This window comes from Ursus maritimus, unplaced genomic scaffold, assembly GCF_017311325.1.
Source record: "Ursus maritimus isolate PB19 unplaced genomic scaffold, ASM1731132v1 scaffold_13, whole genome shotgun sequence".
In the NCBI taxonomy this organism is placed as follows: Eukaryota; Metazoa; Chordata; class Mammalia; order Carnivora; family Ursidae; genus Ursus; species Ursus maritimus.
In genome coordinates this window covers 19,553,347-19,572,274 of record NW_024423675.1, presented here as the reverse complement: position 1 = coordinate 19,572,274, position 18,928 = coordinate 19,553,347, and the positions used below count along the sequence as shown (strand labels likewise).

The window sequence follows — 18,928 nt, the reverse complement described above, 5'->3', positions numbered from 1 at the left end:
TTCTGGACAAGTTGCATCAAATCTTCAATTCTGGTTCTACCATGAAATACAATCAGATACTTTGTGAGTTCCCATATCTGAGCTAACCTTTGAGCTTTTTATGAAGCATGAGAGCCCCCTCTGTGCTGAGACCCTTAGTACAGAACTGTCCAACTCATGTGTCCTGGCATATCCACACTATCCAGTAGCTATGCTACTGACCCCTGCGTCCTCCTGTAAGCTGGAAGGACCTATACCTTCAGGCTAGTGACCTTAAGCCTTAGGTGGCCTTATTCCTTTACTGTTTAATAAAAATACTATCATTTTCTCTCCCTGTCATAATATGAAAAAGGTTGGGAAGCCCTGTTTTAGGGAACTGTGAAAGGGTAAAGGAGAATATACTTGGGTGGTCTTTGCTCCCTGTCGTCCTTGTCAATCCCTCCCTATCAGAACTATAGTATGGGAAAGTGAGGCAGATTCATCTCTGAGGACATTACTTGAGCTTTTAGGTTTCCTTGACATAGTTACTTGGCTCAAGTAGAGGGCAGTGAAGTCAGAAATACTGTTACTTAAGTCAGTGGCTCTCAAAATACAGTTCTTAGATCTCTAGGGGGCTCTGAGACCCTCTCAGGGTCCCTGAGGTCAACACTTTCTAAAATAATATCAGGACACTATTTACCTTTTTCACTGTGGTGACACTTGCAGTAATGGTGCAAAAGCAATGGTGGGTAAAACTACTGGCACTTAAGCATAAATCAAAGCAAGAGCACCAAACCATATTGTATTCTTCACTGCCCGTGTATCCACAGTAAAAAAAAAAAATTAAAAATAAATCCAGTTCTACTTAAGAACATCCTTAGAGAATCAGTAAATAGGATTTTGTTAAATCTCAACCCCTGAGAATACATCTTTTTATTATTCTTTGTGGTGAAGGAAGCACACATAAAGTACTTCTGCTATACACCAAATATAATGGCTGTCTTGAGGAAAAGCACTTGTGTGGTTGAGTTGCTAGCTGAACTAGCCACTTTTATCATGGAACATCATTTTTATTTGAAAGACTGAACTGCAGGCAAACCATGGTAATTCTGATGAGGCAGATATTTTCTTACAATGTTCCACAGACAGTTTCTTGAAAATGAACCTGTCACTTCAAGGAAAACAACTAAAAGTAATTTGTTGCCAGCCAGTGATAAGATCTGAGCAACCAAGTGAAAATTAGAACATTGGAAAACTTGTTGCTGCCACCATGAACTTGACAGCTTTCCATTTCTTAAACATTTTTTTCTGATGAGACTGATGCTTTGATATTGTGTAAATTAAATGTGTCAACATCTGGAAGATCTATGTACTCAGTCAACCAATATTTACCAATAACACTGCATTCATTCTCTTACAAAATCACATATGACAAAAGATCCATTTGAAGTTCAAGAAGGAGGGGCACCTGGGTGGCTCAGTTGGTTAATGTCTGCCTTCAGCTCAGGTCATGATCTCGGGGTCCTGGGATCAAGCCCTGTGTTGGGCTCCCTGCCTCTGCCCCTCCCCCTGCTCACACTTTCTCTCTCAAATAAATAATAAAGCATCTTTAAAAGAAAAATAAAGTTCAAGAAGGATTAATGGATTTTAATAAAATAGTATGTCAAAAATACACTGATACTGTCTTAGATTCTACATTGTAACTAACATTTTAAAATCTACTTCTTGTCAAGTTTTTTAAAAAAATATAAAGACTTTTTCAGAATAGTTTTAAGGTTTACAGAAAAATTGAAAAAGATAGTACAGAGTTTTCATAGTACAGAGTCTTCAGAATAGTTTTAAGGTTTACAGAAAAATTGAAAAGGATAGTACAGAGTTTTCATACACTTTCATACACTTCCAAATCCAGTTACTCTTTTCCCCCTTTTCCCAAACTGTGTTCTTTGGAAGGAAGCTCTTGTTGAATTTTCATGTAGCATCAAAAAAGAGAGTCCATAATTATCTGATAAGGCTATTAAAATATTTTTCCCATTTCCATCTACGTATCTGTATGAGACCAGATTTTCTTATATGCTTTAACCAAAACAATTTTTCATAATAGATTGACTGCAAAAGCAGATATGAGGATGCCCCTAGCTTCTATTAAGCCAGATACTAAAGAGCTTTGCAAAAAATATAATATAATCTTACTCTTCTTACTACATTATTTTCACTTTGGAAAATATTTTTCATAAAAGTGATATTTACGCTAATTTGATGGGTTGAATATAATGGGTTTATCACTGTTATTTTAAATCGATTATAAATACTTCAAAATTTTCTGTTTTAATTTCTAATACATAGAGTAAATATTAAGAGAGATAACCCATATAAACAAAAGCTCTTTGGGTTCCTCAATAATTTTTAAGAGTGTAAAAGGGTCCTGAAAGCGAACAGTTTGAGAACCTCTTGCTTTAGGGTTAAGCTTTTGTAGATCAAAAATGAAAGAACCCTGTTCAAAGGAAGTGAGCCAAAACTGAATTCTAAAGGCTTAATGAGTAAACTGACTATACCTAAATTTTCCTTATTGAAAAATGTAATTTTTACACCTGCAGAAAATTGTTTCCTCAACTGATAACTGTGCTCACAAGTAACTATTTGCAGGAGTAGTTTGTTATTTGTGTCTTAAAAATAATGACAGGTAGCCAGGTGTGTTTGTAAAAAGTCTAAGCAGAGAAATATATCAGTTGATGCATATGCATGGGTATACACTGTTCACTGTCAACTTCTTGTTTATTAGCTTTTTTCTTCTTTGGTTTTTAGTATTCAAGGAATGGAGATCCATCAGATACATGTTTTGGCCTTCATCTATCTATTAATCTTGATTATATCAAATTAGTTTGCATGTGTTTAGACTTATAACTGTACCTAACAGTATCTCTTGGGGAGTTGTTAAAAAACATTTCACTTCTCTATTTCTATTTTATGCTTTATTTCATTTCACATATTCCAAATGAAACCACTGGTTGGGAACGTCTTCTGGTTTGTGTCCCATGCTTGGTACACTCTCAGGAAATACTAAAGGATGAATAGCTTTTATCTCTACTATTTGGCCAAGAGTCAAGGCTGATGGTGTTTGGATGCCAACAGTGGTGATTAGCATCAGGGAATAAGGGCATTAATCACCAGAACTGAGGCAGCCCAGGAATCTCTCTGGCCCTTTACCTTCCCAGCAGCAAAACCATTCCTGCAGCATTGCTGATTTGTGTGTGCCGTTTCCCAAATATGCTGAGCTTGAGCAATGCCACGTCCAAATAAGGCAGGCAGCCAGCCTGGCTAAAGCATAGGGGACAGGTATGGTAGAAGTGAGATTACAAAGAGTTTAATACAGAATGGGTCAGATCCTTATAGGGAGGATGTGAATCCAATGTCAAAAATTATCCCTAAGGGGCACCTGGGTGGCTCAGTTGGTTAAACAGCTGCCTTCGGCTCAGGACATGATCCCGGGGTCCTGGAATCGAGCCCCACATCGGGGTCCTTACTCAGTGGGGAGACTGCTTCTTCTTCTCCCTGTGCCTGCCATTCTGCCTACTTGTGTAAGCTCAAGCACGGTCTCCCTCTGTCAAATTAAAAAAACAAAATCTAAAAAACTATCCCTAAGTCTTTTTGTCCTCTCTTTCTCTCCTCACATTCCTCATCAATCCTTAAGTTAAACAGTCATAATCTTGGTGTTGAAAGGCATCTTGAAAGTTCCACCTGTTCAACCAATCCTGAATCCTCCCTACAAACTTTAGTCCTTTAGCTGCCTTGCAATGCCAATTGGCAGGATGTGGTTGAATGTGTGAGAAGGAATTTAGGACACATGCAGTTAAACGTAAAATTTCAACAGACATACCTGGACCTAGCTTGTTTCACATGGGCCCTGAGAATTATATAAAAAGGGTGGAAGAGAATCTTGTGATTGACCTATACCATAATTTGATTTAAAAAGGTAAGATGTACACTAATAACCTTTTATCTGAATTTATTTAATTGTTCTGGAACTTTGTAAATAAAAGAAAAAGAATTCTCTGCAATAATCTTCTTCCCTACCACCTCCCCAGAGTAGAATATGAAGATTTGGGTCCCTGAGTAGTGGATTTTCCTGGCACTAAGTGTCTCCTGAAATAATGAACACATAAAAAATACAAATACTCAGTGTCTGCTCCAAGAGACCATATTTACCCTTCCCCTTTCCTCACTAGGTCCCCTTCTGTGGAATAAAGAGGAGCTTCATCTTTTCAATATACAATATTTTTCTCAAGTTTACTTCTCTAGCAAAGTAAGTAAAGCTTATAAGGAAGCCTTAGTCGAATTTTGTCTAGAGAGAATAGGTTATTAGGACCTCGATGAAACTGACCCCATAGAAGTGTGCAGGGTCCATATTACCCAGGATGACTTTCCCTANCACCATGGACGATATTTTCGCCCTGTCAGAGGATCTTACTTGATCTTAAACCTTATTGATTTGAAGTGCTTTATTTCTCTAATAACAACTACAGACTAGATTCATCTCTCTGGTTTAAAAATTACAAATTTACACTGGTTAGAAGTAACTAAGTCATTAGCTTTTGAGAAAAGTACTCACAAAATGGCTGGCAGTTATAAATAAAGACTTTCTCTTCCCCCTCACTGAAAAACAATTCTTTTTTAGTTATCTTAAAACTTAAGATAAGTCAGAGACCACTTACAGGACAATTGAGAAATCATGCTTAAAGTTATGTATAATTTGGATTTGTTTTTCTCAAGATTTATAGTCAATAAATATATTGAATATCCACTGAGTAATGAGAATTCCAGAGCCTTTAAAAGACAGAATTTATATCAATAATGAATCTGCAATCAAGGTCTTTCTCATTTATATGAATGTGTGTGTTACATACATTTTTTCTCTGTTGAATATATTATTATATTAGATCTCACAGTTATAGAAATTCACTTTCTTTGTCACCCAAATAGATCAGAAATGGCAATCACAGGTGGGCAATGAGAACAAGGGCTAAGAATTATCTCACGTCATATGTCCTTGCATCATGGTAGTATCACCTCATGTTTCTTGCCCCGCATACCAACCTTACCTCAACTTAAGAAAACATAATTCTCTTACGTTTGACTTTCACAAAAATCCCTAAAACTGGTTTCTGTTTTGCTTCCAGCAACAGTTGCTAGTTCTCTCTGTATTTCCAATTTTGTTTTAGCACCCTTCTAAGCGCAAATTTTGAGCCAACGTCTATAAAAGGCGCATGACATATACGGATGAGTATTTCCCTTCATAAGACCATTAAATCAGTTCCGACTCTGTGAACTGTATTTTAAAATCTGAAACAGGCAGAGAGGAAAATTTGAAGTATTTTAACATGTGAAAAGGCCGAGTCTGGACGTGTCTGGATACTTACTCTCTCACACAGCTCTTCAAATGTGCAGTCGGCAACAGTTCCACAGGCTTTATTCAGCCGCAGCTCTCTGCCTTGCACTTTTAGAATCCTTGGTCTAGTTACTATGGGAACATGAACAAAGACTCAATCTTGTCTGGATAATTACTATAAAATTCATCTCTTACAGATAGGAAATGCATAGCTTGATGAATAATAGCACATGATTCAACACATAAATTAGACAAAATGCTGATACAATGACTGCCACTTGAGCGTGGCATCAACCCATATACAGCAATGGAACTTATTAATTGGTCAGTGGAGATTGGGCATTGTGTTCTAAATGTATTCTCTTTCAAGAGAAATTAACTTACGTACAATCATTTTGTTTCTGAGCCAGCTCATCAAACAACTTATCCATGACAGCCTCCACATCAGCTTCACTTGTGCTACAGTGAAAAGAATAATAGAATATGAAATTAATAACACTTGAAGCCAACATCAAACAGCTGCCTGAGCCTGCTTAGCTTTTTGCCCATAAAAAAAGAGAACAGGATGTTATGCTCTAAATACAAACATTAGATTTAGAATACACTTAAAAGCAGAGAATATTAACTCTCAGGTAGATGATTCTGCCTTATTTGCATACACTGAAAGACTTTTGTGCTTCTGGCTGTTTCCAGTAATGAGACGATACAGGCAGAGTAAATCCATTAATACTATGTGTACACAATGAGAAGAAAGGCTTCTGGCTCTCTCTTGCATGCAAAACAAGAGCAAATAGACAAGGCAGTCAAGCATCCAGCAAAGTATCCTTTGAAATCTCTACTGAGAGGGTACATGTGAAATTAAATATTGAAGCTGCTTAAAAAAAAAAAAAACCAAGTCAAGCCACTGACTGAGAGGATCAAACATCCAGAATTAAATTACCAGCTTCGAAATACCAACTTGATCTGCACATCAATAACTTTATCGGACTTCGAGTATAAGGACAATTATAGACCACACAGTTTCTCTCAAAAGTGTCCTTGTCAGAAATTCAAGAAAACTCTCTCCTTCTGTGATGCCTACCATTGCAGCTCCTAGGAAGTTAGTCTCATCAAAGAATCCTTTGTATTCTAATTACAAATCACCATATGGTTTAGGGAACCCACATATACAAATGTGTTAACACTATGCCCTTTTTTCCTGTCACTTTTTTTAAAGAGGGGTTTGTAAATTAACTGTCAATAAAATAAAATAACTGGCAGAAGAAATAAATGCTGTTAAAAAAAAAACTTCAAGTGTAAATGTAAGTTTACTTCAACGCTACATACAAACTTACAAAGGATGACCTGCCGATATGCTTAATTTTGACATACAAATCACTCTTATCTAGGTGTGGAAGCAATTAAACTCAATTCTGGACATTCACTCATCTTAATAAAGTCTTTCTGAAAACTAACATGACAAATTATTTTTTCTTTAAGTTTAAATGAAACCAAACTCAATTCTCCCTTGAGATAATTACCAGGTGGCAAGCATTTGCCACACAAGCACCTAATTCTTCAACTGTTGTACAGCAAATGCTTTTAAAATACAGGACAGCACACGGTCATTATGAAGGGTTTGGAACTGTCACCTTTCAAGTGATAACCATTCCACCTCGAAGGATCTTAAAATCATCATCTGCAATGGCAAACTTTGCAGGGGAAATGCTATTTGACTTAAGTAAAGCCTTGTATGACGTTTGAATAGGGTAGTATTACAATAATAAAATGACATTACAGAAAGTGACTACAGAGACAAAAAACAATTTTAAAGGTATGAAGAAAACACACAAGCCAATGTAAATGTCCGTGCCCACACCAAGCACATGTATGTTTACATAGCTTTGCCAATAGTATTCTTGGGAATTCATTTGGAATTGTCTCCACCTTGAAATGGTGGCGGAAACACACACAACCGTTGGAGAAGCGAAGGTAATTTTTAAGGGATACAAAACAGAAGGAGCAAAGCCAGCCACCCAGGGTATCTGCTGGCTTGCAGAAAGTTAACTTCTCCTTAGGATAGGCATGTTACCCAACAGAGGGGTGGAAATGAATTCTGAAAAATAACCAAGACGGAACACAGTTACATTTCTAAAAGCCTATCTGGTGAATAAACAATTGCTTACAAACTCCCTCAGTAGTGGTTTCTCTCATACTCTGTACTCTAATATACTCTAATATTAAAATGTGGCTCATAAGACTTCAGTCAGGCCACATCTTCTACGTCATCTATGAAACTACCATGTATGATTTCACTTACAGTGAAATTATATGTGAAATGGCATAATTATTTTTTTATAGCAGTATCTTATAAAAATTCTGTATGGGGCGCCTGGGTGGCTCAGTTGGTTAAGCATCCAACTCTTGATTTTGGCTCAGGTCAGGATCTCAGGATCATGAGATTGAGCCCCGTGTGGGGCTCTACATGGAGCATGGAGCTTGCTTAAGATTCTCTTTCTCTCTCCCTCTACCCCCCACCCTAACCCCTGCTCACACACGCACACTCTCTCTCTCACAAAAATAAATACATACATAAAAGTCTATTACATTATCATAAGAAGTTACTCAGAAGTTACAACATGCAAAATAAAAATTTTTACTGGTGTTAAGAGGCCTAAAAATAAATATTCACAAAAGTAGTTCATGTAACTTACAACTGAACAGCCTGTTATCCGTCTAAGCCAAACTGTACTTGACCTCAGGGAGTGAATTCTATTGACCAGCTGAAGAACAGAAACCTCAGCTTCATATTATCTTAAAAGCGGGAGGGGCTAGTATGTGTTTTGATTTTATTAGATATATCTCTATACTGACATGTAACAAGTAAGGATGCTGTGAAAGAAATCCTTACCAGAAATGAACTTATTTATAATCCCTTAACAGATAATTTACAAGAAAACACTAGTCTTCTCACACTCCACTCAGACCAGATTTCCCTATTTAAGAGAATGCATCAATCAGAGCTCATGAACTTTTCTGAAGGATGAGAACCAGGAAAGTAAAAAGAGAAATTAAAACTTACCTGTCCATATTAGCTTAAAAGATTCAGAGTTTTACTCATTACCCAGGTTCATATCTGGTTCAAACAGCTATGAATATGTTTTGTAATTCTAGTAAAAAATTTAGATGATTCTGAACTATTTCAATGTGTCACACAGGGAATAACAAAAGCTGTATTTATCAAGCAACTATTATGTAACAATTAGTTTACCTATACTACCCCCCCTTCCATGTAGTATTTGCTATTATCCCACTTTTACAGAAGAGAAAACTGAGACTCAGAGAATTAAGCCCTCACTTATCTAAGATCTGAATATATAAAAATTTAAAATTTTTGTATAACGAAGTATAACAAGTAAAATATATAGGCATATCAAACCAGGAAACACAGTGGCAACATGGATAGCATATTACTATCAATGTATTACAGATTAATACAATTTTAATACCACAAATAGAAAACATGACAAAAGATCTGAAAAGGCAAAATGCATGTAAAAAATAGCTCGACAGGCAAGAAGTCTATGTAAAATCATTCATTTACTTTTTATAAATACAAAGTAAAATAATGCAATACTATTTTTGTCTAAACTGGCAGAGATAAGAAAAAAGCTAAAGCAAGTGTAGGTAAGGGGAAAATGGACTCTCTTCACATACTGCTCGGAGTGGTATAAAATTGGTACAAGATTTCAGGGCAACCAGAAAATATGTAATAAAAGCATTAAAAACATGCATACCACATCACCCAGCTATTCCACTCATAAGAATTTCACCTATGAAAATAATAATGGTTAACAACTATAAGGATGTTCATTTTAATACCTCTAGCATCAAAAAAGTGAGGGGAAAAAAACCCCTAACGTCCCACAATGGGAACTATGAAGCACATTTGAATACACTCACACAGTGAAATCTTTTTTTTTTTTTTAAGATTATTTATTTATTTATTCGACAGAGATAGAGACAGCCAGCGAGAGAGGGAACACAAGCAGGGGGAGTGGGAGAGGAAGAAGCAGGCTCATAGTAGAAGAGCCTGATGTGGGGCTCGATCTCACAACGCTGGGATCACGCCCTGAGCCGAAGGCAGACGCTTAACCGCTGTGCCACCCAGGCGCCCCCACACAGTGAAATCTTATGCAGTTTTGGAGTACAACTCTTCCCTCTTATCCTGGAACTGCAGTTAAGGGAAGCTGATGCCTAGAAGTGCTTAGTGCTCCCACGTTTCTAAAGAGAACTACCAATGCGCCACCAATGGCTGGATCCAGACTCCTGCCCCCATGGTTAAATCATGAAGAGAACTCGCCCTATTCCAAATGCCACCTCCTCCTCCTCCACCACCTCTTCCTCTTCACCACACCACAGTGTCTTTATGAGGAGGGGGAAAAGGATCAGCAGTCTTTACGTCCAGTATTTGTGGTAAGAGCCTTTTTCTTCCCTTCTTCCCCTTAGGATTTTTTTCTTCAGGTTGACTTCTAGTTCCATAGTGTTGTGGTCAGAAAAGATGTACAGTATGACTTCAATCTTTTTGAATTTTTTTTTAAAGATTTTATTTATTTGACAGAGAGAGAGACAGCCAGCAAGAGAGGGAACACAAGCAGGGGGAGCGGGAGAGGAAGACGCAGGCTCCCAGCAGAGCAGGGAGCCCAATGCTGGGCTCGATCCCGGGACCCTGGGATCACGCCCTGGGCGGAAGGCAGACGCTTAACGACTGAGCCACCTAGGCGCCCCAATCTTTTTGAATTCTTTGAGGCTTGTTCTGTGACCTAATATGTGATCTATTCTGGAGAATGTTCCATGTGCACTTGAAAAGAATGTGTATCTGCTGTTTTAGGATGGAATGTCCTGAATCTATCTGTTAAATTTATCTGGTCCATTGTGTCATTCGGAGCCACTGTTTCGTTATTGATTTTCAGTTTAGATGATCTGTATATTGATGTAAGTGCCCTCCCCTTAGGAAAGAAGAGGGTGATTTACCCTCCCCCAAAGACAAGTGATGGGAGGGAAGGGCTCTCTACACGAGTCACCTGGAAAGATTAGGGGAGCCTGAAAGAAGCAAAATCTGGCATTGTTGTCCTTATTTGGATGTGTAGAACCTTGGTAGAGTGAGAAGTCAGAAGGTGGGAGGTGGGGTGCTAAGCTAACATGAAGCAAGCCAGTTCTCACTAAAAACCCTCCAAAGGTTTAGCATTACTAGATATACTTGAAGTTACAGGTGAGGGGGTAGGCTGGAAACAGGGGCATTGTTGGAAAATAAGACAAAGGCAGTTCTTTAGATGCCCTGCCTTTACCTGGACAGGAAGAGCCCTGTACACCTTCTCCGCTCCAGCTGAGACTGGTAAGTTTACCATCTGGGTCAGTTTTAACAATGAAGAAAGGGGGACAGACACCATACTGAAATCCTACATATTAAATAGTGAAACCAGCAGTCATTCCCTCTTCAGCATCCAGAACCCTACTAGCCAAACTTCCACCCTAGGAAGTAGAAAGACTGAAGGAAACACTCTGGAGGAAACTGAATAGCCAAAAGACAGACTTGCAGATACGGACATTTGGGGGTTCTTGAAAGGAAAACCTAATCTGCCACCTTATCTACCATCCTCCAGTGAAGCCTACCAATCAATAAAACCCTATCCATGCATACAGTACTTCTGATCAGCTTTTTAATGCCTCAATCTTGTGAATGGACAACCGAGTATTTCTAGGCATTTAAGGAAAGCCGCTAAGATATAAGATTAAAAGAGACAGAAAAAGAGGATCTTGGAGGAAGTAAAGAGAAATACACTCTAACACACCTAAAGAGAAGAGGCTATTACATGCATAAACAAAGAAGGATGCTATAAACTAAAAGAACAATTAGTGCATTAGAAAGGGCTCTAAATATGACTGTTAAATAAAAAAATTCAGGAAAAGAATTAAAAGAAAAAGTTGAAATACTCTTTCAGAAAATAGAACAAAAAGAACAAAAACTGGAAAACAGAAGGGGAAATAAAAGAATCAGAAAAGAAACCCAGAAGGCCCCATTTCTAACCAGGAGAAGCTCCAAAGACAATGGGGAAAAAAAATAAAAGCAGCATCAATGAAAAAATTAAGTTTCCTAGAACCGAAGAACATGAGTGTCTAAGTTGAAAGAGCCTAGTGAACACCCACGACAAAGAATGGGGGAAAGGCTCCATTCCAAGGCATATTATCAGGAAATTTCAGAAGCCAGGAATAAAGAAAGAATATCCTAAAAACTTCAAGAGGAAAAACAGGTTAAATATAAAAGGTCAAGAAACTGATTTGTATCAATTCTCATGAAACTTTGCAGCTGTAATAATGGAAGCATGAAGAAAATGGTATGCATCTAAAATTTTCTAAAAGGAAGTTATTGTCAAACTAACCATGCCCAGTCAAACTATTAATCAAACAAAATAAAGACATTTTTGGACAGGTGAGTTCTCAAAAAAAGCTATTTCCCATACAGCCTTCTTCATAAGATACTAGGTAGGCCGGGCTCTCTCAGAACAGGCAGAAAAATTCTGGGTCTAGTAGGACCAAATAAGCTCTACCCTCATTGGCCCGCCTGCCCATGGCAGCTATCAACTCCAGATAAAATACAAAAACGGGTGACCTGAAGGCACTGGGCAGTGAACAGAAGCAGGCAGATTCTGGAGGGAGCAGACACTTGGGAAAAGGGAAAAACATGGGGTGAATTACCCATTTTACAGCTTCCAGACTGAAGATAATCAAGTCAGGACTGCTCAGGGTAACCACAACTCCAACAGAAAACCTGCAGTCCTGGCCTGAAGAACCAGAGGACAGCTGGGGGTAACCACGTAAGGTGGGAAATCCAGGGGAATCCCCACAAGTGTTTCCAAAGTCCCAGAAGATATTAATCTTGAAAATTCCTGAAATCATAAGTTATCCTGTATTTATCACAATACTAATAAACAGTGAATCACTTTTCTGTTACAGGGTTATACTAAAAGCTTCAGCGGTTTTCTATGAAAAAAAATGGCATAAAAATAAATTCATGGCTTATCACCATTACAAATCAATATACTATGATGTATATTTCTATATTATATGACGTATATTGTGATATATCTCAATAACATAAAAATGATATATATTGCTTTATATAAACTCATTTCCCTTATTAACATGTGTCTGGCTGCATTTACTCACTATTATCTACTTAAAGGCCCTATCCCCAAACCCAGTCACACTGGGGGTTTGGACTTCACCTATGAATTTTGGGGGGACACAATTCAGTCCTTAATAATGAGCATTTGTGTAGTATACAGTTCAGGGTTACTATGCATAGTGCTATGTGAACATTCTAGCACACACCTTTCAGTAAACTTTTGTATACACGTCTGTTGGGTGTCTAAATGGGAGCCAAATTACTGCTCATAAGGTATACCAATGTTCAGCTTAGTAAATATTGCCAAACAATTTTTCCAAAGTGGTTGTAGCAGTTTACTCTCTTACTGGCATGTACAAAAAGTTCTACTTGTTCCATACCCTTGCCTACACCTTTTTTTCCCCATTTCTTCCATTTTAGTAATTTTAGTGGACATATTATAAATGATATTATAAATCATTTTAAGGTAAGTTGCTTCAAATTATTTTTAGAGATGGGTGAGGCATAAAAACACAGATATATAATGCAATAGTTAATCCAGAAGCATTTTCTTAGTAACATGTCATTATGATATACATAAAATTTAAAAACCATTCTTAAAAACACTAAGATCTCTTGACTTTTTTTTAAGTAGGAAATTTCAAGAATTTTCAGCCATAGAAAATGACTTTAACCTCAAAATAGGAAAAGAATTTATAATGGAAAAAACTGGAGTAACGGGAATGAGTCTATGACTCCAAGGGCCCTACTAGTCAGTTTCCCGGGGAAACAATTTAAAAAGATAGCAACATTACCTTACACTAAAAATCTATACTCAAACATATGACCACACCTGTGAAGCTCCAAAGAAGGACCAGGGTCAGATGGTTTTAAAGAAAAATCAAGTGTTTGGCATACAAGACCCACAGCTGGCAACAGGCATATTCAGAAAACAAACGTACAAAAAACACACAAGGATATAAATTATACAAAAATACAAATAGTGATTAAAATTAGACCTAAGTTATAAACATAATTTAAAATTATTCCAGCCTAACCAGTAAAATTCGAGAAAGTGCAATAGCTTGGAGGCAAGAGCAGTTATGGGAAAGCCGCAGCCTGAAGACGGCACTAAACTAAATGGTTTTTTCAGCATAGAAGGGAAGTTAAATTCAGAGCTTTCTTTCAGGGCTACAAGAATATGTCACATAGCAAGGAAGAAAATGTTCTGTTAGCTTTGTGTTCAACGTTAACCACAAAGTGGCATATTTGTAAGGAAGAGTGACTTGGGTAGCACCAATATGATCAGGAGAAAATACAGGAATTAAGCTCAGTGCTATGAACTGTAGCCCCTTTCCCCGAGGGGAAACAAAACATAAGCTCCTACAACTGAGTAGGGATAAAGAATTGAAGTGACTTCCTTCAATTCTGGGTCATTGCCCCACCGAAGGGATGCTACTGCATGGCAGTGTTTGGGGCAGATAGGATGTGAAACACACAATCTGCCCACAGATAATCAAAGGTAAGAGAATTAAAGTCATTTCTGAAGAAAAAGCGAAGTCATTCTTTTCATATGATTTTTGTTTGGAGGGTGGGTATAGGGCCCAAGTAGAATGCAGACTATTTTTCCTTTGCTCTATAATGTCCTGGTAAAATCCACCCATTTCATTGCTTCTGTCACTTTTTTGCTAAGCTCAGAAACTGTAGTGGGCGGGTGGGAGGGCAGGTTTCTATTTTCTGTTAAGTAGTACCACTGTGTCTTTAAGTCAGAAAAGCCCTGGAATCAACCATTGTTCCGCTGCCAGGAAATTTGGCATCAACTCCTACAGGAAACCTGTCAGTACAGTACCCTGGATTAAAAGCCTGATTGCTTTGGAAGTAGGAGAATCATGATTTATTTTTCCATATTAAATTAGTAAACAGAGAGGAAAGTAATCAGTCATTCCAATTTTAAGAAAATTTCTATAGCTGAAATCAGGCATTCAACACAAAACTTAGACGGAGAAATAGAACATGTCAAAAAAGACCTTATTATTGCTGGATCATTTGAAATTCTCAACAAAAATTCCAAAAGAAGTGGAGGTTTCTAGAAGAGGGTCACACATGAATTTAAATGGAAATTAATTTCTTCAAGAACCTCCCACTTCATTAGGATTGACTCAGAGGAACAGAATGCTACCCACACTTTGCCCCTTTATCCCCTTTTTAAAATCAACAGCTTGTTAGGGTATCAACAAGTAGAATAGGGTTGGCTTTCCTTGGTCCCTCTCTCTCCATGTTCTCTATTCCAGAGAGCCAAAGTTGATTCAACGAGGGAGAAATTTCCCCTTCCTCTTAGAGTTCTTGTGCCAAACTTCCCTGGCAGGGAGCCTTCTCACTCTACTGATTCCTTGTGCATTCAGGCTGTACAGCTCTTTGTGCTCTTACCAAACATAATCTGGGGCTGGAGGCAGGTCTAAGATTAAGTTGGTTTATATCTGCCTTAATATAAAACAGACTTGGTTGCATTTCAAATCCTGTAGGTTTGTTTTACATAACGGAATCAGTTGTTAGAATGGATTTTGTCCTACTATTTATCTTCTCAATCATTCAAAGGCTTAATTGACTGTTCAGAGATCCATTTCAATCTCTAAATTTCCCACCGTTCTCAATCACCTGGAGAGTAACTTACCTGGTTCCATTAATCTTGACCTGTGTATAATGCAGAAAGTGGGACCTAGCACCTTTCGCTCTCCAATTCCAGACCTTCACCCCCTCTTCTCAGCCCCAAACTCCATATAAAATTTCCACCAAATCTAAATATTGCATTTCCCCCCAAATAAGTCAGTGGTGTAACACGCAGAATTACAACTTGGTAGATACAATAATATTTCCTTTTCATAAAATTTAAGAAAAGTCAGAATGGACTGAAGATTACGATAATAAATAAATAAAAACGAGGGAAAAGCTAGAAAGTAAGAAGCTCTGACTCCTTTTCTGAAGTAGAAAATGGTCACATCCACCTCGGAAAGAGAGGCCAAAGGAGTTTTAATAGTTAAAAAAGGTACACAGCAAGGAACTAATAAAGACCGTGGGCGTTTGCTGGAGCAGCTTTTTTAATGTTGAAGATTGACCTTTATTTACAAATTTATAAATGACTTTTATTTCAAATGTGATCTATTTGAAGATGAAATAAAAGATTTCTAAGGAAATCTAAAAACTTTATTCTGTACTTTTATATGTAGAAGCATACATATTATTTACTCATGTACATATTGTGTATATAGCTTATCTTACACTTTACTAGATGAGGACAGCCATACAGTTGAATACTTTGTCAATGTGTTCAGTGGGAAATAGTGGGCCAGCTCTATTCTCGTCCTTGTCTGGCCCACTGGAAATAAACACTGTGATATGCTATTGTCAAATTACTGTTCAATAAGGAATGGAAGATAAACGGTATGCTGAGCTGACTGACAGAGTCTGATACTGAAGTCAATACAAGAAGAACTTCTTTTGCTGCTGTATCACTTCTTTAGGTGGTATTTCAAATAGTTCTAAACCCTTGAAATTGTTAATTAAGTACTAAGTTAATACAGGATTAATCAATATTTAAATGTGCATCTAAATTATGTCAAATACGACAGTTTTGTGATTTTAACAGACATAATAAACAGCGTACCTGACTATGCCCTACAAGATATAAAGCAGAAAGCTGTGGTTTACTAACAGAAAATTATAAGTTTGTAATATCACAGAGCCTTACTCATTCATAAAATATCAATAGAGGTTCTTATAAGAAAGATACTGTGCATCTGCTTTTGAGAACCAACTATCTTCTTCCACCATAGAGCCCTTTTTCCTCCAGGTAGGCTTAGAGTACAGATTCATTACCATTACTGACCTTTTAATTCTCAAAACATACAGCAACATACAATGCTTCATTATAAATTTGGGACATTTAAGTTTGATGAAACATTATACTTACCAGACAGAAATAGTTCTTCTTTAAAAAATACAAAAAATAGTAAAAAAATTAAAAGACTAAAATTTTACACTAAAAATATTCACATAATGTAAAGACAGTAAAGGGAGAACCGAGGAACAAAAAAGGCATGAAACATAAAACAAAGTAAATGAGCAGGTGTGAATCCAACTATATCAATAATAATATAATTTGTGAATGTATTAAACAATTCAATCAAAAGCAGAGATTAGGGGCACCTGGGTGGCTCAGTGCGTTAAGCATCTGCCTTTGGCTCAGGTCATGGTCCTGGAGTCCCAGGTTTGAGCCCACATCGGGCTCCCTGCTCAGTGGGGATGACCAGAGCTTCTCCCTCTGCCCCTCACACTGTGGCTTATGCTCTCTCTCACTCTCTCTGTCTCAAATAAATAAATAAAATCTTAAAAAAAAAAAAAAGCAGAGATTGTTTGAGTAAAAAAGCAAGATCCAACAATATATTGTCCATAGGAGATATCCTTTAGGTTCCAAGATACAACTAGGTTGAAAGTAAAAGGACAAAAAGAAAGACATATTAACACAAATAGCAACCCCTACTAACGTCGGACAACATAGACTTTAATACAAAAAATGTGATTAGAGATTAAAAGTGACATTTCATAATGATAAAGTTCAATCCATCAGGATAACATAACAATTATAAACATAGGCCCCTAACAACAGAGTCCCAAAATACATTAGGCAAAATCCGACATAAGTGAAGGGAGAAACAATAATAGTTGGAGCCTTCAATATCTAACTTTTTTTTATGATTTTATTTTTAAGTAATCGCTACACCTAATGTGGGGTTAAAACTTACAACCCAAGATCAAGAGTTGCATGGTCTACCAACTAAGCCAGCCTGGTACCCCCCAACTTTCAGTAAGGATAAGACAACTAGGGAGAAGACCAACAGGCCATATAAAACTTGGACTACAATATACACTAACTAGACCTAACAGATATCTATATAAACACTCTACATAATAATAGCAGAATACCCATTATTCTCAAGTATATATGGAACATTCTCAAGGAAAGATCATATCCTAGGTCATAAAGCAAGCCTTAATAATTAAAAAGAATTAAATTATATTAAGTCTGTACTTCAATCATAATGGAGTGAAATTAGAAATTAATAACAGAAAGATATTTTGGAAATTCACAAATACATGAAAATTAAACAACATACTCCTAAATGATCAATGGGTTGAAAAAAAAGAAAAGAAAAAAGAAGGAAAGAAATCAAAAGGAAATTAGAAAATATCTGAGATGACAAAAATGAAGACACAACATACCAAAACTTATGGGATACAGCTAAAGTAGTGCTTAGAAGGAAAAGTTTAACTCTGAATACCTACATTAAAAAAAAAGAAGAAAAATCTCAAACTAATAATCTAACCTTCCCCCATCAGATTCTGGACAAAGAAGAAAAAGCTAAACCTAAAATAAGTGGAAAGAGGGCAATAATAAAGATTAGAGTGGAAACAATGAAATAGAGAACATAAAAATAATACAGCAAATTAAAAAAAAGTTGGTTCTTTGAAAAAGTGAACAAAATTGACAAATCTTTATCTAGATAGACCAAGAAAAGAAAAGAAGACAAAAGTTATCAAAATCAGGAACGGAGGGGAGAATATTAGAAATAAAAAGGATTATAAGGGAATACTATTAACAATTATATACCAACAAATTAGATCGCCTAATTAAATAGACAAATTCCTAGAAAGATATAAACTACCGAGACTGACTCAAGAAGAAAGAGAAAAATCTAAATAGAAGAGGGAACACTTTCTAATTCATTCTATTAGGCAAGTATTACCTTGATAGCAAAAACTGACAGACATCATGAAAACTATTGACCAGTATCTCTTACAAATATAAACACAAAAATCTTTAACAAAATACTAGCAAACAAAATCAAGCAACATATAAAAAGGATTATATACCATGACCAAATGGGATTTATCCCAGAAATGCAAAGTTGACTTAAAATCCAAAAATCAATTAATGAAATATACCATTATCAACAGAACGGACAAGAAAAACATGATCAACTCAATAGACACGGAAAATGCATTCAACCAAATCCAACACCCTTTCATGATAAAAATACTCAGTAATTAACAACAGATGCCCTAATAAAGGGCATCTATGAAAAACCCAGAGATAACATCATAATTAATGGTGAAAGAATAAAGTCTTCCCTACTAAGCTCAGAAACAAGATGTCCACTCTATAATGGAATATACCACTTCCATTTAACATTGTACCAGATGTTCTACGCAAGGAAATTAGACAAGGAAAGTAAAAAAAAGCATCCAGATTGTAAAGGAAGAACTAAACTATCTCTATTTACAGATGACATGATCTTATATTTAGAAAATCCTAAGGAATTAGAAACTATCAGAAACAAACTATTAGAAACTACTAGAACAAATAAACAATTTCAGCAAGGTTGCAG

General features: G+C 36.7%; 1 protein-coding gene across 4 annotated transcripts in view; it reads right to left on the bottom strand.

Annotated features, from left to right (window-relative positions):
* The window catches only part of AFG1L (AFG1 like ATPase), a 214,795-nt gene that overhangs the window by 30,478 nt on the left and 165,389 nt on the right, over window positions 1-18,928 (bottom strand). For 3 of the 4 annotated variants that reach the window (XM_008704964.2, XM_040627600.1, XM_008704963.2), the window contains 2 exons: window positions 5,730-5,800; window positions 5,373-5,473 (listed from right to left, as the gene is read on the bottom strand). In XM_008704964.2, the coding sequence (XP_008703186.1) occupies window positions 5,373-5,473; window positions 5,730-5,800 (172 nt within the window). Of the gene's footprint in view, window positions 1-2,754; window positions 4,099-5,372; window positions 5,474-5,729; window positions 5,801-18,928 lie in introns of those variants that run through there. The other variant, XM_040627601.1, reaches the window with a different exon arrangement.